Source organism: Physeter macrocephalus, chromosome 20 (genome assembly GCF_002837175.3).
Source record: "Physeter macrocephalus isolate SW-GA chromosome 20, ASM283717v5, whole genome shotgun sequence".
Lineage (NCBI taxonomy): Eukaryota > Metazoa > Chordata > Mammalia > Artiodactyla > Physeteridae > Physeter > Physeter macrocephalus.
The window spans coordinates 81,538,362-81,561,240 of record NC_041233.1 but is presented as its reverse complement, the minus strand read 5'-3'; the positions used below and the strand labels follow the sequence as shown (position 1 = coordinate 81,561,240).

The 22,879-nt window shown below is 42.4% G+C and overlaps 1 protein-coding gene across 3 annotated transcripts in view; it reads right to left on the bottom strand.

The window, feature by feature from the left end:
* MGMT (O-6-methylguanine-DNA methyltransferase) overlaps window positions 1-22,879 on the bottom strand; it is a 351,374-nt gene that overhangs the window by 315,564 nt on the left and 12,931 nt on the right. Inside the window, exon 1 of one of the 3 annotated variants that reach the window (XR_003677652.2) lies at window positions 1,995-2,075. The exons of 1 other annotated variant lie outside the window; for it this stretch is intronic. Coding sequence is in view for 1 of the 2 variants with exons in the window: in XM_055081271.1 (XP_054937246.1) it covers window positions 1,512-1,523 (12 nt within the window). In the remaining variant the exon portion in view is untranslated. Of the gene's footprint in view, window positions 1-1,511; window positions 1,565-1,994; window positions 2,076-22,879 lie in introns of those variants that run through there. One more of the 3 variants, XM_055081271.1, reaches the window with a different exon arrangement.

Here is a 22,879-nt window from a genome sequence, read left to right as displayed (position 1 = left end):
AAGACGAGCTTTAGGCTGTTTCCTGGCTGCTGAAACTTAACAGATAAAATGTACTGCAAGCAGATCCATATTTACTTCCGGGGCCTTAAAGGTTTCTCCATCTGCCAGGTAACTAACACAATCAAAACACCAGCAAACACAACAAAGTGAAGACGCAGCATGTGAGGCTGGAAGAGAATCTAAAAACGAGTGGATATATGTGTACGTATACCTGATTCACCCTGCTGTACAGCACAAACTAACACAACAAGTTCAAGGACCAAGAAAATCTTTACGGGAGGAGAGCTTTGAAGGACGGGTAGGAGTGCGGAAGGGGTCGATTAAGAAGGTATTTGTGAGTGGAAGTGAGAGGGTGTGCAAAGACACAGGGAAAAGAAAGCACGGAGCACGGAGCCCCAGAGACGTCGAGTACGGAAGATGAGTGAGAGAAGGGCAGGGCTGGCCGTGGCCCTGGAGCAGCGTGACTACTGGGGCTGGATGTCCAGGCAGCAGTGACGGGGCGACTCGGTGCCACCCGGATGCTCCGAGATTCACCCGCCCTCAGCGGGCCGCTGAAGACGGAACGGAGGGGCAGGGGATTCCCAGAAAACCCACCCACCGCACTGGGACACCGTGCTGGGCGGGGAGGGGGGATTAGGAAAGGAAGGAGACCGAGGGAGCCCCGCAAGAATCCTGCGCGAGGGCACAGGAAGCCACCGACGACCACAGGGTGGGCAGTGAGGAAGACGCAGGGGCAGACGGGAAGCAGCCGGCCTTTAAACAAGCTGTTCACAGCCCTTATCCAGTAACGACCTGCAGTGGAGTAGAGTCTGTAAAAGGACTGAATCGCTACGCTGTACACCTGAAGTCAATATAATATTGTAAATCAAGTGTGTGTCAATTTAAACAAAACAAGACCTCAGGCCAAAAAAAAAAAAAAAAACAAAGTCATTCAGAGGCTCCGTGAATGGTGCCGGCGTGGTACTACAGACACGGGGGACAGACCTGCGGCGGGGTGGCCCGCGTGCTGTCGGACGGCCACCTGCATCCCTGTCCTCCACCCGCTGGTTGCAGCAGCACCTCCTCGGCTGTGACAACCAGACACGTCTCCAGCGACAAACGTCCCGGGCTGAGGGGTGCAACCCCCCCCCCAGTTAGAACCACTGGTCTAATGAAGGGACACTGCCCACAGCTGGGAGTTCTGCGCCCAAGCCCACGGCAAGGTGAGGCAGAGCTCGGGCGCCAGCCACGTGAGTGATGCCAGGCCCGTGGTGTAGTCAGCACTGCCCCTGGGAAGCATCTCGCACTCCACGTCACTCTTAAGAGCAAATCATGGAGAAATTTTTCCAACATAAGGTCCAGTACAATCGAAGAACCAGGCACACAGGGAAATACGACACCACGAGCAAGAACAAGCAAAACCAAAACAGCCGCAGCTGAGAGAATGGATCCGTCAGCCACAGACAAAAAGCAACTCTTAACCATTTTTAAAGAAATAAAAGACTATGGTGACAGATGTTAACTAGACTTACTGTGGTGATCATTTTGCAATATATACCAGTACCGAGTCATTATGCTGTACACCTGAAATGAATACAATGTTGTATGTCAATTATACCTCAATAAATAAATGAACAAACAATCAGCTTAAATATGCCCACATTAAGACCAAGAACCATCGTGTAACTGAGCTCCATGATAATTTCATAGCACCAAAACTTCAGCCTGAGGTTAAAATGTTAAAGAAATCAAAATACTCCATTTTTATTTTATATGATATTTATTACGTAACACTAAAACACATTGCTTGACACTTGATACTTTATAGGCCTACATTCTGACACAGAATTGCATGCTAGGCCAGTCACAAAGCCCCTTTTGTATTATATCGTTTTCATTTGCATCTAAACCAAGGGAGCCCAGTAAACAGTATACAGCCTATCAATGGACTAGAAAATAGAAGAGGGAGAGCAAGAGATGCATTATCTATCACAAATTCCCCTTACTTCACTTACATTTTCCAAATTCCACTTATTGTTTCTGGAAAAATTCCCACCGGTTGTACTTTTGGGCAAATGCCACTAGTTGCGTCTTCCCCAGGCATATTTGCTCCCACTTCTGCATTCTTTTTAGGAAAACAGCAGACCAGAGTTAGTCAGCAGCACTGCTAGTTTAGGTCTATGATACTTCCTGAAGTCAGCCTTTTCCCAAAGCATCTTCCGTGGTCTTTGCTGGATGTCATACAAATTACCAAGTCAGAAAAAAAAAAAAGAAAAGAAATGAAAACCCACCCCGCACACGAGCCTAGACTGGACAAAAGAGGTCCGAATGGTGGTGGAGGGACATGGGGGCAATCACTGCCCACGGGGACACTCCCCACTTCTGGAAATGTGGGTCCCCACTGCCCCCGGTGGGGTGTGATGGTGCAGACCCCCCCATCAGGAGGGCACTTGTGAGGGGGCCAATGTCGTCACGCTTCCAGTGTAGCCCTGCCTGAGCTTTTCTGTTCTGAGTGCATAAAATTTTCTTATAAATTACTGCCCTGTTGTTGACATCTTACTTTACGTTTTTCCTAAGTAGCACATGTAGATAGGTGTGACCCATGAATTTCACTTCAGGACTGCGAAGGGAAAGTTATGAACTATGTGTATCTAAAGGGGCGGGAGGTGGGGATGGCACACCGGGTCAGGCACCGCTGAAAACCGCTAGGCTACAGTGGGAAATTCCCAACACACGTGCAGAGACGGGGAGCAAAACACACTTAGAAGAAACCTTATTTAAACTTATTAAAAAATTAACAGTAATACTTAACCTTTGATGGCTAACTGATTTCGTCAAATACTTTACATAAGCCCATAACTTTCAGACAAGGGTCAATGCTAAGAAGAGAATAAAACATTTGAGCCCCCTGGATCTGACAGAATTCCAAGCCTGCTTCTACCCGAGTATTAGAAAAGCTGAAGCCAGAAACCGCTAAATAAGAGTAATACAACTAGGCATAACACAATAAAAGATATTACCTTCAAAGCGCATTATTGTTGCCAATTATAAGATTCACTTCAACTTCATTTCAAAAGCACAATCACCCTCAACAGAAACAGTCTCTTTTTTAAATTTCGAGTATTACATTAAGGCAATAACTCACCTTCCAGCTATAATATCACCCTCCCTGACTGCAATGCTACATTTCAAAAATACTTCTCCATCGACAAGTCAAGCTAATTCAGGTTAATTTTATTGTATTTTGGTGCTATCTCACATTGGTGTGCAATTACCTTTCTTATTTTATTGCCAAGGCAGAGAGTAATCAGAACAATTATTTGAAAATGGAGGTTTATAAATTCTAAATCACAGTTGTGGGCATTTTTGATAAAACAGCAGCTTTATCTCGGGAAGTGGCAGGGATATGGGATAAATCATGCATCAGTCAAGTGTAGCTGACCCCCAAGTGCGTCGCACAATATCAGAAGTGCTTCCAAAGAAACTTTCCAGCATCATCCATCATCCTTCATAACACTAAAATAGCTACACACCTGAAGAATAGAAGCTAGAGGACAATTAAAAAAAAAAAAAAAAAAGGAAGAAAAAATTCCAAACAGTATGGGCAAAACCATTAACTGCTCTCCCTTTTAAACTGTGAGATACAGTCCATGCACATAAACAAATATGACTTCACACTAACTCTAAACATCTGTATTCATATTTGTCAACTCAGTTTTAAATACAAACGAAAAATGGAGTCGAGCCATGGAAAGAAAACGTGCGTTTCTGGACTGCATGCGTTTTTATGTTCTGTTTGGGTACGGCTGCCTGTGTGGGTAATACTGCTTCCCTCGTCAGCGTGTTACTGTTGCTACCTCTGTTCTCTAGGCCTCATTTTCTCCGAAAGTTTATTGCTTAAAAAAAAGAATGTGACTTGATTTTAAAGACGAGAATGAAGGGAGAGTCAAATCCTTGAGTCCTCACGTTGGTTTTCCCTAAGTCAGTTTCGGGTGACAGGGAGCTCAGGACATTTAGGAAGGCAGGAGGCCGGGTCCCCAGTCACGCGTCTTCACACAGGGGAAAACGGCCTTAGGACTGGGCCGCAGCTTTCTTTAGGGAAAGACGGCTACCACATCCCACCACACCTCTGGCATACATTAACCATACCTCGTTTTAACTCGTTTTTACAGGGCAAAATAAAATAACCATGTGATCATTTATTTCCTCTTTATTAAAGCAAATACCCCAGAAAAAGAACACTTCTGCACGTTTACATGGGTGACCCCATGCCAACGGACTATCAAAGGTCTAGCTGGGTAGGAATGAAATTTATTAGCTGCATATGCCTGGCACTGGGCCAGGTGCTTTACATATATTATCTCATTTACTCCTCCCAGCAAACCTAAGGTAGAGCAAATTACTTGCAGATGAGAAAACAGATTGAGAGGGTAAGTAACTAGCCCAAGGGCACAGCACAAAAGTAGCAGCTGGTATTCAAGGTCAAATCCAACACACGTCGTCGAAGCCTAGACTTCTGCAGACCGGCAACTACCTCCCAGACACTGACACATCCCACACTGGGTTAGTCAGGACAGGCTCGGCTATTCTGCAGTAACAAATACCACCGAACATCCCGTGTGGGTCTGGGTGAATCTCCAGAGCGGGAGCCTCCACTCGGGGTGTACAGGTGTCTCCAGGCTCACGCACTAACGTGACGGCACAGCAGAGATGGAGCGTGGAGAATCACGCACGGGCACTGAAACGCTCCCGCCTTCCTAGAAGATCCAGGCATCTCCTAAAGATGCCCAACGATTTTCAATCTTCATCTGATGAAAACGCACAATGGTAAGTTTGATTTCTATCAGCTAAGCTTTATGGTCCTTTCCTACCAGCAAACTCAATTCTAGTAAAAAAAGAAAAAAAAAAAAAAAAAAAAGAAAAAATTCATGAAATATGAGTCAGGTGTAAGATCCTATACCTAACACAGTATTTTAATAAATCCCTTGACTGTCCACACCTCCAAGCATGAATACTGTGTGACTCCTGACACGTTACTGTACAATCAGACCTTTAAGAGGGTTTCATGTTTATCTGATGAATTTTCAATATTTCTCTTCGACAAAGAAAAGTAAGAATCATGAGTTGCTTACAGATAAAATGTACCAATTTCTCAAAAATGGGAACTAAAAGAAAATAAGTTAACAAAAGAGAAAAATAACCTAAATAGAGAATCCTATGAAAGGTAACAATTATTCTTCACAGAAAATAGTATTAGAGGACCTTCATTGTTTTCTTTCTTCTCAACGTACATTTGAATATGTGAAAATAAGCTAATTAGCTGGTCCATTTACTTGAAAGCATGCCATCTATTTTGAAAACAAAATGATTTCATTTTCTGTCTACTCAAGTCCGAATGTCAAGACTGAATTCCTAACCACACTGACACAAGCAGTTAAGAGAATTCTGCAGACTACCTTCTGACCAAGCAAGCACAGGAAACACTCTCCTTCACGAACAGGATTTCGCCTCCCAGGTGGCACCTGCACTAGCAACAGCCGATACAATGGCCCGGGTTCACCAGAGTGCGTTTAAAAGAACCCATGTGTAAGTATGTGCCCATCACACGAGCCAGGTCTCTCACTGCCGGGGACAGGTGGTGGCTAGCCTGAAGCCTGCCGCGCTGGATTCAAACTGGAGGTACCAGGACACGCTCACAGTTTTTAGCATGCGCACCGATGGCGGACGCAGAAATACTCGCAGGTGCATCGTGATGCGCTCGTGCGGCCGACGCACCGCAGAGGTGCCCTAGCAGCTCTGTCCACGGAGAGGGGCTGGGAGCGCCAGCACCTCAGCAGCCACAAGCACAGCAGGGCCCAGGTCTTGGTCTCTAAACATCATATTCCAGGAAAAGGAATGTGGGCTCCCTGGAGAAATGAGCAAATCCAGGACTGGGGCAGGGAAAATACAAGACGAGCTTGGGTTACGCCGTGGGGCCAGGAAGTAAGAAAGAGCTCCACAAAGGCTGGACGTGTCAGAAAGACAGGAGCCAACCTCGGGGTGGGGGGGGGGGGGGTCCCAAGAGCCAAAGCTGAAGCTGCCTGACTAACAAAATAAGTAACGACAGTGTTGGATTACAACCCACAGTACAAAATAAATATCCGTCCGTCCACACTAACATCCATAATTCACTGAATAAACAAATAAGTGGGAAGAAGGGACAGCTCGCCCATTCAGAAGAATTCCCATTAGTGAAAGAAGAAAGAAATGAAGGAGATACACACCATCAGGCAAACAACACAGTAACAACTGTTGTAAAAAAGACGCATCGATGAATGCTAAAACTGGTAGTTGAAGCCTGAGGAGAAGCAAGATGTCGCAAGATATTTATTAATTACAAAGGAGAAAACAGTAACGTTACAGTCAGAGAAACAATCGATTCCACCTGAGCCGAGTGACCAAGCTTAGCGAGCGTCGCCAGTAACTGACGTGTGGGCGCCACGCTGTGATGCCTCGAGAGGGTCCTCACCTCTGTGCTTTTCTTACCGAAGTGTGAACCTCAGTCTAATCGTGAGACAACATCACAAACCCAAATGAGAGACGTTCTACTATATAACTGACCGGTACTCTTCCAAAGTGTCCAGGTGACAAAAAGCAAGGCAAGAGGGACTGCCACAAACTAGACATGAGAGAGACAAGGATGCCAAGTGGGGTCTTGAACTGGACGGCAGAGCAGAAAACGGACACGAGTGGGAAGACTGCTGGAATTCCAACGAGGTTTATAGGATTTTACACAATACCAACTAGTGCCAATTAATATGCTAATACCTCGTACGTTAACTCCCTGGTTGTGGTGACTGAACAAGGTTATGCACAAGGACCATGTAAGATACTAACACTAGGCAAACTAGATGGACGGTGTACAGAAACAAGGCTGAAATTATTCAAAATAAAAAGTCAAAAAAGACCCCCTATTCCACTGACAACTGTGTACATGCAGGGTGTATCCTGACCCCGAAGACCCGGCAGTTGAGAAACGGGGAGACGGAACCAGAGAGGGTGAGAGGCATCTGCAGGGCCTTTATCACCCCCTGACTGCCTGCAGGCTGGGGAAGGCCGCAGACATGCACAAACGTTCCCAGTGAAAACCGCTCCACGACCTCTGGGGTTCAGAACCATGACGCTGCATGTCTGCCTCTGAAACAGGTTGGTGCAAAGACCCAAGTCTGGGGCAGGGGATGTGAGCTGTTGCTGGGAAATAAGAAGGTTAAATAGATCATAAATTAAGATTAGTGTCAGCTGGCCAGCAGCTTTCTATCACGTTGTAAATCAGATTAAGAAATGAGGCACCTCCTGTTTAAAATCAGAAACCATTCAGAGTATTTCCTCCATAGCTTCTACCCCGATAGGTCTCTGCAGCCAAAGAAAAGAAAAGAAAAAAAAAAAAGGAGTACATCAAGACCACGACATTACAGGGTAGTAATTAAAAGGGGAAAAGGTACCAATTAAATATGAGTATATTTAAAACAATACAAAACACTATTTGGAGGGATATTTCTCCCTGTATTTTTTCCCAGAAATATCTAGACCATGGAGACAGCTAGCATCAGCACGTCATCTGCAACAGTTGCACAAGCTAACGTGACAGAAGCCGGGAGACCCTGGCCCAGACACCACAACCCTGAGTGAGTTCCGGGTCAGGCCACATAACACAGATGGAAATAATGGCCAGAGATGGCTACCAGTATTTTATTTAGACATTTTTATAAGGAAGCCAGAGGTTGAAAGCACAGCTAGGGTAACTATACAAATTTTGATTTTACTAAAATGTTATGTCCCTTGAGCCAAGGTATTAATCTTGTTATGAAAGAGGTTTCTCTTCTCACTGGCCATTCATTAAACTTTCATAGATCTTAAAGTGTCCTTGTTGTTGGATCATATGAAAAAAGCAACTAGAAAGCATGCAGAACTAAGGAGGATCAAACCAGCTTGGGGCGGGGTGGGCTGGAGGAAGATTTAGAGTGACTGAAAATTCCAGACATTTGTGCTTCCTTAAATATTTATGACACAGAGTTTTCTGTTTGCAACACGGTGTGATCCCAAAGAAATAAATGATCATTTTTCTCTGCTCCAAAAGGATAAGGATAAAATCAAAAGGCAAACCCGGGCTTCCCTGGTGGCGCAGTTGTTGCGCGTCTGCCTGCCGATGCAGGGGAACCGGGTTCGCGCCCCGGTCTGGGAGGATCCCACATGCCGCGGAGCGGCTGGGCCCTTGAGCCATGGCCGCCGAGCCTGCGCGTCCGGAGCCTGTGCTCCGCGACGGGAGAGGCCGCAACAGAGGGAGGCCCGCATACCACAAAAAAAAAAAAAAAAAAAAAAAAGGCAAACCCAACAACCAAACTGCCCCCGCCACCCTATGTTCTCTGAATCGGGCCCCACGAGGGGGCACCGTGCCAGAGCACCGGGAATTGACACACACCATCACCCCTGTCAGTGCTGGACACAGGGAGACACCAAACTGTCCCGTGAAGGCTCTGGGAATGTCATTACATTCTCTGTGACCAGACACAGGGCTATTTCTGCAGGAACTTAAATCCCGATGAAGCCCTGATGTGATTTTAACGACGTGCAGAAGCTTCGCCTAGAAAACGGGGAGGAATCCTGGTGGAGAGAGATAAGCCAGGACAGACCAAATTCCATCCACGTCTGGCAGAGAGCACTTCCATGTTATCGTTTCTCCCCCCCGACAACGTGATATAGTGTAAGGTTTCATTATATAAAATGGTTCCAGAATTTTGGAGTAGGCCAGATCAAGAGATGAGAATTTTCATTCTCTACAAGCAAACAGGAATTCAAAAGTTCAGGAGGTCAACCATCATCTGTAATGAGTCATAATCAGCAAGCGAAGTGTAAGAGGATGTATCTTATCACTTGGCCTATAAAAGCTTTTGATCCACGGGGTAAAAACACACTGAACTTTAATAAGCACTCAATTATAACAAATAAACCCAAACACCTAATTACCAAGTGACTCTATAGTTTCTAGAATAACTTAACCCAGTTTTACAAAGCAGATATTTTAAGATTCATAGAAAAATTCTGCCCAGTTCCAGCATTAGATACTACATTTATTTTGCCTACACCCAGAGGATCAAGAGATCTGTAGCTCTAAATTACGTTATCTGTACCATAAACTCAAAGAGAAATTAGTCTCGTTTACAAATAGCAATTACTTATAACAGAAAACTGAGTTGTAAATTTAAATTCTTAGTTTTGACAAAAATCCAAAACCTGGTCAGAGGAACACCATAGAGCTAACAGAACAGCCTATGTGTGGTGTCAGCAATGTCTTAGTTTAATTAAATGGTTTTGCAACACAAGCTAATTTCCAATGAAACCCTTTTTTCTTCTCTAATTAGGCCTACTTTATATTTTTTAGTGTCCTGTTCAGGCAAATTTCTCTCCCCGTGGAGGTGATGTCCCTATTAAAACAGCACAAAGAAGGAAAAATATGTAATCTGTACACACAAAAAAGGAGATTTTAATGCTCAAAGCGCTAGTGATAAATTACAAAAAAAAAAATAAAAACAAGAAAACCAAATGTCAGAATCAGAACAGATTCTGAAGACCACTAAATACCATTAAACAAACATTTAATCCATCTAGAGCAGCACCGTCCAACACAGTAGCTATTAGTCACATGGGGCCACTGGTTTAAATTTAAATTAATTAGAATATAATAAAATTAAAAATTCAGTTCCTAAGTCGCACTGGTCACATTCCAAGTGCCCAGCAGCCACATGTGACCGGTGGCCTCCGCACTGGACGGCACAGGTATATTCTGTCACTGCCAAATGCTCTGTCGGCAGTGCTGACCAACCCTGTCGCTGTCACATTAGAGAAACTGAGACCCAGGAGGTAATGAGTCGACTCGCTGATAAAGCAGGGGGCCGACCGCCGAGCACGTGGTTGGCCCCTGAGCACCTCAGTCACTACACCCATTGTGAGCCCAAGCTCCACAGCATCGGGGCCCAGTCTGTTCAGTTCAGAGTCAGAAACACACCCAGCACATCCTCACCCATGAGACTCTGACCAAGAGCAGGTGGGCGATGCTTTGAATGAAGACATGAATAAATGACCGTAATGCTACTGGATCCAAAATTATAAGACGTAGTCCCTAAACTCAAGAAGCTAAGAGGGTTAAGAATTTCTCAAACTAAGACTTAGGAAGACGTCCCTATTTGGCTGAGTTCTCAAAAATACCGCATTAAACATCTTTGTGCACAAAATTTTAATTAATTCTTTAGAACGGAGTCTCAGACATGGAATTGCCCTAAATACCTAACAATGAAAGAACGTTACACCTTTATAATGGAATACCACGTCTTCTCTAGAAATTACACGGATAAGCACTTATGATAAAAGGTCAGGTGAAAGAGCCAAATAGAAAACTGGGATTATTCCATGTATAGAAATTATCTCGTGTGAGTGTGCATGTGATGTGGGCGTGCACGTGATGTGTACATGCACACACGTGCATACATGTGTGCATGTGCGTACTACACAGTCAAGAGAAGGGAAAACAGAAAATACAAGCAGAAGAATGGATGTCCAAGATATTGGTGTTGGCAGACAAGAACTTTAATTATGATTGCTGTGTTTAAAAATAAGAGGAAAAGACAGACAAAATAAATGGGGCAGTGGAGAATTTTAAATACTGAACTGAAATACATTATTAAAATGTGAAATGGACATTCTAGAACTGAAAACACAAAATTTGAAATTCAGAACTCACTGGATAGGATTAATAGGAGATGGAACAGAGCAGGAAACAGGATTTCTGACCTACAGGACAGGTCAACAGAGAGTATACAAACCATGGTACAGAAAGAGAAAAAAGGTATGGAAAGAAACAAGAGCATTAGAGCCTTGAGGACACGGTAAACAGGACTAATGCCTATAATTCAATCCCAGAAGGAAAGGAGAGCAGATGAAGAAGAGAAATAGATGAAGAAATGAGTCGAGAATTTTCCAAAACAAATAACAGATACCAACCCAGAGATTCAAGAAGCTCAGCAAATTTCAAACAGAAGAAATATGAAGAAAACTCACAACTAACCACACACAGGTTAATTAGTTTCAAACCACAGAGAAATGAAAAACCAGAGAGAAAGTCTTAAAAGCAGCCAGAGGGAAAAACTCCCACTACCTCCAGAGGGGCAAGGACAAGGCTGACAGCTGACTTTCCACAGAGACTTTAGAGACCAGGAGAAAATGAAATGACTTGTTTAAATTGATGAAACAAAATACCAACTCAACGATCAATAACTGCTAAGTTATGATTTTAAAATGGAGACAACCCAATCAAAAAATGGGCAGGGGATCTAAATAGACTTTTCTCCAAAGAAGACACACAGACGGTTAAAAAGTACATGAAAGGATGCTCAACATCACTAATCATTAGAGAAAATGCAAATCAAAAGAACCATGAGGTACCACCTCACACCAGTCAGAATGGCCACCATCAAAAAATCTACAAACAATAAATGCTGGAGAGGGTGCGGAAAGAAGGGAACCCTCCCCACACTGTTGCTGGGAACGTCAACTGGTACAGCCACTATGGAGAACAGTATGGAGGTCCCTTAAAAAACTGAAAATAGAGCTACCGTATGATCCTGCAATCCCACTCCTGGGCATATATCTGGAGAAAACCATAATTCAAAAAGATACAGGGCTTCCCTGGTGGCGCAGTGGTTGCGCGTCCGCCTGCCGACGCAGGGGAACCGGGTTCACGCCCCGGTCCGGGAAGATCCCACGTGCCGCGGAGCGGCTGGGCCCGTGAGCCGTGGCCGCTGAGCCTGCGCGTCCGGAGCCTGTGCTCCGCAACGGGAGAGTGCACCCCGATGTTCAATGCAGCACTGTTTACAATAGCCAAGACATGGAAGCAACCTAAATGTCCATCAACAGAGGAATGGATAAAGAAGATGTGGTACATATATATAATGGAAAAAAACGAAATAACGCCATCTGCAGCAACATGGATGGACCTAGAGATTGTTATACTGAGTGAAGTTAAGTCAGACAGAGAAAAACAAGTATCATATGATATCACATATATGTGGAATCTAAAAAAAGGGTACAAATGAATTTATCTTCAAAACGTAAACAGAGTTACAGATGTAGAAAACAAACTTATGGTTCCCAGGGGGGTAAGGAGGGGGGAGGGATAAATTGGAAGACTGGGACTGAGATATACACGATACTATATATAAAACAGATAACTAATAAGAACCTTCTATATAGCACAGGGAACTCTACTCAATACTCTGTAATGGCCTATATGGGAAAAGAATCTAAAAAAGAGTGGATATATGCATAACTGATTCACTTTGCTGCATACCTGAAACTAACACAACATTGTAAAGCAACTATACTCCAATAAAAATCTTTAAAAAATTAAAAAGTAGAATAAAATAAATTCAATCCATTGCCAGTCAACTAGCATTAAAATAAAAAAAAATTTTAAGAGGTCTTCAAGAAGTAAATCATCCCAGATGGAAGCACGGAAATGAAGAAAGGCACAAAAAGTACCAAAAAAGATAAGCATGTGATAAATCTACATGAATACTGAATATTTAAAACACCAATAACAATAATAATACTGATTATTGCTTTTAAAGTATACATAGAATTAAAATACAACAGCATAAAAGCTGGGTCCAAGGTAACCAGAATAAAGTTTTGTAAAGTAACTGTTCCTGAAGTGGTAAAGTATCAATTTTAGGTAAACTATAGTAAGTCAAGAATTCATATTGTGATCTCTAGGTTAATCACTAGAAGAAAAGTCTAAGTATGTATAACTAAAAAGTTAACAGAGAAGAAAAACGAAGATTAAAAATATCTTATTAATGCAAAAGAGAGCAAAATGAAGAATAAATTAAAAAAACAAAAAAGATATGGGACAAACAGGAGACAAAAAGCAAAAGGGTAAAATTAAACTCAACTCCATCTACAATTATTTTATAATTATTACTACTAGACAACGTACACCTCATACCCATTAGGATGGTTACTGTCAAAAAAAAACAGTGACAAGTGTGGGTGACACTGTGAAAAAAACTGGAACCCTCGTGCACTGTTGGTGGGAATGGAAAATGGTGCAGCAGCTGTGGAAAATAGGAAGGAGGTTTCTCAAGAAATCAGAATTGCCATATGATCCAGCAACTCCACTTGTGGGTAGCTATGCGAAAGAACGGAAAGCAGGGACATTAAGAGATATTTGCATATCCGTATTCATAGCAGCGCTATTCCCAATAGCCAAGAGGTGGACAACCCGTGTCCATGGACAGATGGATGGATAAACGAAGTGCGGTCAATACATATGTGATATTTAATTTCACGTGCCAACTTGGCCGGGTCACAGGGTGTCCAGACAACTGGTTAAACACTATTTCTGGACGTGTCTGTGAGGGTGTTTCTGGGTTGAGATTTTAGCATTTGAATCAGTGGACTGATACTGTCCCTCCTCAGTGAGGTGGGCCTCACCCAATCCACTGAGGGCCTGACCAGGAAAAAAAAAAGGTGGAGGAAGGAGAATCTGCCCTTTTCTGCCCTTCCTCCAGCTGCAACCTCGGTCCTCTCCTCCCTTCACACCGAGATGTAACACCATCCGCCCTCCTGGGTCTCCAGCTTGCAGACAGCAGGTCCTAAGACTTCTCCCCCTCCATAATCACGTGAGCTAACTCCTTATATTTACATAATGCAATGCCCATTGACGACTTTAAAAAATTTCTCAAAGGAAAGGAAACTTCCTTTCTACTAAAAGCCTATAGCAAGCATCACTTCTGGTGGTGAAAAATTAGCAGCTTTCTCTTTATATTATATAAGATAAGTATATCAATTATCACCATATCCTTACTTAACATAGGACTGGAGGTCCTAGCCAGCACATGACAAGAAGAGAAATAAATGATTAACAAAGTAGAAAGAAAGAAGCAAAATTCTCAATCATAGGTGACATGACTGTCCACGTAGAAAATCAAAGAATATACAGAGTATATTAAAATTTAAAAGAGAATTCAGCAAGGAAACTAGATATAAGATGAGCACACAAAAGTCAACAGTATTTCCAAATACCAATTACAAAGAAAATCTAATCCTAAAAAAAGATACTATTTGTAATAGCAACAGAAACAATGAAACAATAAGGACCTGGGGAAAGCATTACAAAAGATGGATAAGCTCTTCATGGAAAAAGACTATTAACAACTGAGAGACACTAAGGACCACCTACTAAATAAATGTATACATAGAGAGCATATTCCTGAAGAGGAAGACCTGTCTTATAAAGATGTTATTCTCCACACATTACCTATAGATCCAAGTGCCTCCGACCAAAACACCGAAGGCTTTTTCGAAGAATTTGACAAGGTGATTCTGAAATTTGTATGGACAAGCAAGCTGTAAGGACTTACCACTTAATGCCAAGAGTTAGCCTAAAGCTATGGTAATTAATAGTGTGGTACTGATACAGAAAGAGAACTCTATGTGAAAAGAATCATAAATTCAATTACGTTCAACTATATGAAAACTAAGAACCCTTGTAAATCAGAAGGCACCACAAAGAAAATGAAAAGTTAGGCTACATACTAGGAGGATATAACTGCAGCCATGGAACTGACAAAGGATTAGGATCCAGAATATATAAAATACTCCTATAATCAATAAGAAGAGGACAACCCAATAGAAATATAGGCAAAATGGGTATGAAGAGGCATTCTGCAAAACAGGAATCATGAATGCAACATGACAAGATGCTTGGCCTCACTGGTAATAAGACAAATGTAAATTAAGATCACAATGAGATGCTCTTTCCCATCCAGTAGGTTAGCAACTATTAAGTAAATTCCAAGTTTTGGAAAGAACGTGCATCAACTGTTCCAACCATTTTTACAAAACATGTATTGTCTCAAAACGCTGAAGGTTGACAGTGCAGTAACTGTACCCTTGAGTGTACACCAAGGAGAACCTGTGACAAATGTGCACAGGAACAGCATACAGAGCCATCACAGTGGCAGGGGGAGACAGCCCAAACCCGGGACAATTCCAATGCCCAGTGACGGAGGAACAGAAAAGTATAACAAACAGCGGTGTCGTCATACAATGAAGAGCTATAATGTACAGACGCTGAAGCACAGCTACACGCAGCAAGCAACTCAGACAGAATTCAGAAACGTAATTCTGAGTGGAAAAAGGCAAGTCTCAGAGCGCTCAGACAACAGAATATCCTTTTTAATAAAGGTCAAAACAAGCCACACAAAATGAGATTTTGCTGAGGAGTAGACAGATGGTAAAACTATACACATTTAAAAAGCAAGAGAATGATAAACACAAAATTCAGAATAGTGATAACTCTGGGATGGGGAGGCTAGGGAAGCTGGGGTCGGGACAGGAGAGGAAGCACACAGATACATTTCACTGAAATTAGCGGCTGACAGGTGCCCTGATCATTATTTTTACTTCACAGCTTACACATATATCTCATATACTCTTTAGTATGTATCAAACAACACAAAATTTTAAAAAGAAAAGGAAAGAACAAAGAGGAAGGGAAAGGAAAAAGGAACAAAGAAAAAAACGTCTGCATCAGAACAGGGAAGATCAAATTAATACAGCAAAGAACACGGAAGTCAAAATTCCATAAAATGGAAAATTGACAAAACCTGGAAATGTTTACCTGGTGATTGGAAAATAGCAATGAATACTTTTTCTAGAGGCTGAACATTATGCTCAGAGAAACTTTCGAAACTTAAATCAATCAACTGAGACTGAAAAACAGATTAGTCTGCCGTTGGAGACTCCTGCTGGATACCAGCATTCTATGTATGTCTGTATATACAGATTGAAATTTATACGTAACCCCAAACCTGTGGGTGAACACTCTTCCCCCTGTGGTTCCACAGCAACTCCAGACGTGTGGCGTCACAGGGGCACTGTGGGCATTCACACAGAAGGCACCCGGCCCAGTCCAGGACGCATCTGGCAACATCACAGCAGTCACGGCCACGAGTTCCCTACGCTCACGTGACACCCGTGAGAGCACACGCCCACCCCCTAAGCAACCCCCATGTTCTCGCACACTTACGTGAACACAGGTATTTTTTTTTTATTGGTGTATGGTCGATTAACAATGTTGCGTTAGCTTCAGGTGTACAGAAAGTGATGAACGCACGTATTCTTATTTTCCCAGGTGTGCACATGGCTGTGGGAAAAGCACAGATTAAACCACTGTGTTGAGCGGTTCACATGAGCCACCCAGAAAGCTGGGACAAAGGACAGCCCGAGTTGGTTCATTTTTCAAATGCAGAGCCGCCAAGCTCTCTAAATGGCCAGGCAGACGGCAATGCAGGGGGTTAATGCTGTCACCACTATTGAATTTCAGTGATGAAGGTCCGGGCTGGCCAGAGATACAACTGCAGCGGTTGTGAATTCTGGCAGGGGGAAATACACTCTTCTTCTGTCTGGTCTCTTCTTAGGCAGCATGAACTGCCAGAATGACAGCCCTCGGCAGAGTACCTTCCAGTGAGGCCACACATTTAAAGCTGCAACAACCACGAGAGAAAAAGCAGCTGAATTCAAGATGCCCTTGATTTTCTGACTTCCCAATTCTGTTCTCTCTGTATGGAGCTGGAATCGTCTGCCTTCGGAGTAAAACTACAAATAGAGTGCTTTAAATTTCTTAACAGAAACTCAACTTGTTTCTACCAACGTCACCAAACACCTATTTGTCACTCACCTGTGTGTCACTGCCAGCCTTGACCTGGATCTAACTTAAGCAGAAAACACTGCAGGCCCTTTAAGCACAGGAAACGGGCTGGTACACAGGGAACAGAAGAATCACGAAGCCAGCACGAGAGGGTGAGCCCACTCAAGACTTAGCTGCTCCCACCTTTAGGCCTTGGGGATGCTGGGAAGATGAGGTGTCACCAGAGTCCAGAAGGCAGGGCCACTGGGAGGAGCAAGAACCATGGGTGGCCAGTGGCAGGAGGGGCTCGACAGGGGAAGGTGGGCACAGACACCCGAAGTACTCTGCTCCAGATCAGACGAGGAACAGCCCAGCAGCTCACACCCAGAGTCCTGGCCTCCACTCTCCCCCAGCACCTCTTGCACCAACAGAAGTCAGAGCAGGACCAGGAGGGACGGCTCTGACGGCCACCCTGCGGCCGCCCCCTGCTTCCACTGAACTCCTGGGTGACAGAAACTCCATCTTAGAAGCTCCCCCTGTATTCATGCCTCTCCCTTGCAGTCTCCACCTGAGTCAAGGAGGGCCTGGAATACTACCCACCTGGACCATCATTCTTAGTTCCCTAAATAACATGATACACTCGACTTCTATTGAGGATTCACAATAAAACAAGGTCATGCAAAAATCATGCCTGCATTTGTTTAAAAAATAGCCAATATTAAATTGCTTACCATCCCTTATCTAAAACTCTTGGACAAATTCCTCCACAGGAAAAGGTTTCCCTCCCCTGAAAGATGATATTCACTTACTAATTACACAATGAGTGTCTGGTAATACCCACTTCCTTTTTCACCACAGCTGCCTGTAGACTCTACTTCAGAATTCATTTGGACATGCATAAGCTATCCTTAGCCTAGGTTCCCTGCCATATTTAACTTTCTTTTCTAGTACATGGTTCTCTGGCCACCACAACAACCTAAATACAGCTAAGAATGAGAAAACAAACAGAAAAGCCTTTTGTCAGCCAAAATAGCTGTCACCAAATCCATGCACTAAATATCCCGTGCTCTGAAGCCAGCCCATCTGGTTAAAACAGCTATTATAAATATGTCCCATATGTTCAAAAAAATAAAAGAAAACGTAAACATAATGAAAGAAATAGAAGATATAAAAGAGACCAAATGGAACATAGATGTAAAATACAGTATCTAAAATGAAAAATCACATGATGTGATTAACAAATTAGATACAGCAGAAGGGGGAAAAAAATGAGTGACAATGAAAATACAACATTCTTTAAACTATCCAGGAGGAGAAAGAAAAAAAGACTGAAGAAAATGAATAGAGCATCAGTAAGATGTGGGACAATATTAAACAGTCTAACACACATGCAATTGGAGTTCCAGAAAAAGCCAGAAAATTATTTGAAGAAATATGAACTATTTCTTCACATCTGATGAAAAGCCTATATGCACTGTTGCAAGAAACTCAATGAAATCAAAGCAGAAGAAACATAAAGAAAAGTAAACCAAGGTAAATCATAAAAAAATTGCTGAAAACAAGTGATAAAGAAAAAAACCTGAGAAGTGGTCAGAAGGGGGTGGGGCGGAAAAGATTACATACAGAGGAACAAAATTAAGGACAGCAAACTGATCATCAGAAATCATGCAAGGCAGGACACAATGGATCAACACATTTAAAGCATGAAAAGCAGGGAAAACGACAAGCTAGAATTCTATAAGTAGCAAAATATCTTTCAAGAATGAAAGTGAAATAAAGCCTTTTACCAAAAAAAAAAAAAAAGAGAGAGAGAGAGAGACAATTAATATACTAGCCTACCTGCATCTGAGAAACATTGGTGCAAGTTCCTTAGGCATAAAAAATGATACCAGGCGGAAATTCAGATTTACACAAAGGAATGAAGAGCGTAAGAAATGGTAAATAGGCAAATAAATATAAAGGCTGGGGTTTTTTCCTATTTTTAATCTCTTTAAAAGATAACTGACTGCCTAAAACAAAAATAATGAAAGTATATTTTGGAGTTCGTAACGTATGTAGAAAAAAACATACTAAATGAATATAACAAAAAAATGGAATGAGAGAAATTGAAATATACTGATATAAAGTCTTTACACTGTATGTGACAATGAGTTATATGATGTGAATGCAGACTATGATGAGCTAAATATGACTATTACACACCCCAGAGCAACAACTTAAAAGAGAGAGAGAGGAGAGAAACAGCCAATAATGTAGATAAATGGTAAATTGAAATCATTTAAAAAACATATTCAAATAATCTGAATAAAGGCAGGAAAATGGGGGGAGACGAGGGAAAGAACAAACGGGACAAAGAGAAAACATATGATGATGGTGCACTTGAAACCAACCACACTCGTAATTACATAACATGTAAATGGTCTGAATACTTCAGTGTTAAAAAGACATTGTCACATACGATTAGTATGCTGTCTACAAGAAACGTGTTAAATGTAAAGACACAACAGATAAAATGTAAAAGAATGGGAAAACATTTACCATAGAAACAGTAATGAAAAGAAAGCTGGAGTGGCTATCATAACATCAAACACCTAATTTCAAAAGAAGGAAATTACGAAGACTAAAGGCCATTAAGAATAAAGGGGTTGGGGCTTCCCTGGTGGTGCGGTGATTAAGAATCCGCCAGCTAATGCAGGGGACACGGGTTCGAGCCCTGGTCCGGGAAGGTCCCACATGCCGTGGAGCAACTAAGCCCATGCACCACAACTACTGAGCCTGGGCTCTAGAGCCCGAGTGCCATAACTACTGAAGCCCACGCACCTAGAGCCTGTGCTCCACAACAAGAGAAGCCACCGCAATGAGAAGCCCATGAAGCCCGCGCCCCGCAACAAAGAGTAGCACCTAGAGAGAGTACAGGCACAAAAACAAAGACCCAATGCAGCCAAAAATAAATAAAATAAATAAATTTTTTTTAAAAGAATAAAGGCGTTAATCACCAAGAGGACATAAAAATTCTAAATATGCATGCACCTAATAAAAAAGTTTGAAACAGATGAAGCAAGAACAGAGAATGTAAGGGGCAAGAAGAGAGAATGTAAGGAGAAACAGACAAATCTCCAGTTATTGCTGGGGATTTCAACACTCCCTTCTCGTAATTTATAGAACAGGGAAGCAGAAAAGCAATAAGAAGATACGGCACTTGAACATCACCAGCAACCAGCCTGACCCAATTACCATTTACAAGAGCACTCCACACAAAAGCCACAGAATATACACTCTTTCCAAGTGCACACAATCATTCACCAAGATAGATCACATTCTGGGCCATAAAACAACTCTCAATAAACTTCGGAGGACTGAAGTCATAAGAAGTAGGTCCTCTGACCACAAGGTAAGTAAACTGGAGATCAATAACGCAGTGGTATCAGGAAAGTCCCCAAATATTTGGCAATAAAATGACATACTTCTAAATAACCCATGCATTAATGAAGAAAACACAAGGTAAATTGGAAAACACATCACACTGAATGAAAACGAAAACCTAACACAGCAATCTGTGGGATGCAGCCAAAGCAGTGCTTAGAGAGAATTTTTAGCACTGGATATTAATATGAGAAAGACAAAAGGACTCAAGCTTCCACCTTAAACTACAAAAAAGGCAAACGAAACCCAAAGTAAGAAGAAAGAAGGGAAAATAAAGATAAGAGCAGAAGTCAGTAAAATGGAAAAAAAAAAGAGAAAAATCAATGGTAACAAAAGTTGGATCTTTGAAAAACAAATTGATAAACCTCTAGTCAGACCAATTAGGGGGAAAAAAAAGAGAGAAAAGACGATTGCCAATATCAGCAATAAATACAAAGGCATGATTTAAAGTCCCACAAACATTAAAAGGACAATAAAAGAAAATTATAATAACTTTAGACCAATAAATTCAACAACTTAGATGAAATGGCCAAATTCCTTGGAAAACACAAATTATCAAAAATCATTCAAGAAGAAATAAATGACTTTAATAACCCTCTATCTACTAAAGAAATTGAATTCGTAGTTAATATCCATCCCATATAGAAAACTCCACACCAAAATGGCTTCACTGGTAAACGCTGTTAAACATTTAAAGAGGAAACGATACTAATATTACATGAACTATTCCAGAAAATAAAAGGCCTTGTTTTACGAGTAGGATCGCCCTAACGCCAAACCAGAAAGACATGTGGAGAAAAGAAACCTACAGACCAATATCCCTTATGCCCAGACACACAAATCCTCAAAAATATGAAACTGAATCCAAGCAATACATGAAAATAAGAATACATCAAGCGCAGGTGGGGTTACCCAGGAATGCAAAGTTGGTTGAACATACGGAAACCAGTGAGTATAACTCACCACAGCAATAACATGAGAGAGAAGAACTTCCTCAATCTGATAAGAGGCACCTACAAAAACATACAGCAAACATTACACTTAACTGGTGAAAGCAACGGTGAGTAAAACTGCCAAAAACCAAGACAGTGGCACCAAACTGTACAGGGAGTCGTCCTATCCTTCCTCACCATAAACTCACAGTTAAAAAAAAAACAAAAAACAAAAATTTAAGAATGTCCTGACGGAACTATCAAAATCAAACTTGTGACCTTTATTCAATCTCGGCCCTTCTGTGCCCAAACGGGAAGTACAACAGGGCACTTCTGCCACGAAGCAAGAACGATGGTTGTCTGGGGGTGGGGGGAGCACCCTTATGATTATTACAGATTTAAGAGGAACTGCTGACCACTTCATGGGACAAAAGCTTTACACGTGTGAATGACTAATCACCTACGGTTATTCAGAAATTTTCTCAAAAATAAACAGGGGGTCTGGGCACCGCCGGGGCACCTGGAGCCACTCCCCCCAACCCCAGGAACCAAGGGACGGCTGTGTTCATGTTTTCTTCTGATTTTAAGAGAAGGTGAAACACGTCCGAGGGCCCCCAGAAGAATCCTGGGCCCTGGGTGCCGGCCTCCCAGGCCTGGTGCAGAAGGCGGCGCTGGCCCAGAGGCAGGGCAGCCGCGAGGGGAGGCACCTGCCGGTTTCCAGACGTCCTGTCCAGAGCCACCCACTGACCGGACTTGGCTGTTAGGGACGGGGACCTGGTACAGAGGAGATGAGCTGCCTCTTGACAAGCTCAAACAGTGATGGCCGTGTCCAGCACGGACTGGATCCCTGAGTCACTGAGTGGTGCGGCTGTGGGCTGCCTCTCGCTGGACTTGGTCTGAACGAGAGTAAATCCGTACCACATTAAAAAATAAACAAATAAGCAAAGTGAGGCTGTCACTGTAACACAACTGACAGTATTTGTTGTTAATGATAAAATGAGAGCTTTCAAGCTGATGATCAGAACTTTGGGAAACTTGTATCCACCAGCATGGCCTGACAAACTCCAGTTCTAAGACTTTTCTAAGGAGAAGGGTGGTGACATTACAGATTTTTAATACTGCATTATGAAACATGTCAACATTTGGAAGGTCTGTATAATTCAGCAAACCAAAATTTTCCAAAGGACCAATGAATGCTGTTACAAAAATCAAAGTACAAGCTACGCAGTGGATTTTCGTGTAATGGAGAATAGAAAGTTCACACTCAGGGCTCACATTCCACACTGCATGAACCTTCGAGAAACTACCACCTGTTAAGTTCTGATGTGGTGTCAAAGAAGAATATCCACAATTAGCTGAAGAGGCTATTAAATGTCTCTCCCTTTTCCAGTTACTTATTGGTGTGAAGCCAAAAAACAACCTATTGCAATAGATTGAACTCAAAAGCAGATACGAGAATCTACCTGCCTTCTACTCATCCAGTCATTTAAAACGTTTAAAAAAAGATAAACCAATACCACCCATCTCACTAATTGTTTTTTTATGTAAAATATAGTTACTTCTCATTTAAAACGTGTTATTTGTATTAAATTGTTTACTGTTGCTTAAATGAATATTTTTAAATTTTTCAATGTTAACTTTCAATGTTGTTTTGATATATGACTCTAGAATCTCTAGTAAGTTTTTTTTTTTTTTTTTTTTTTTTTTTTTTTTTTGTGGTACGCGGGCCTCCCTCTGTTGCGGCCTCTCCCGTTGCGGAGCACAGGCTCCGGACGCGCAGGCTCAGCGGCCATGGCTCACAGGCCCAGCCGCTCCGCGGCAT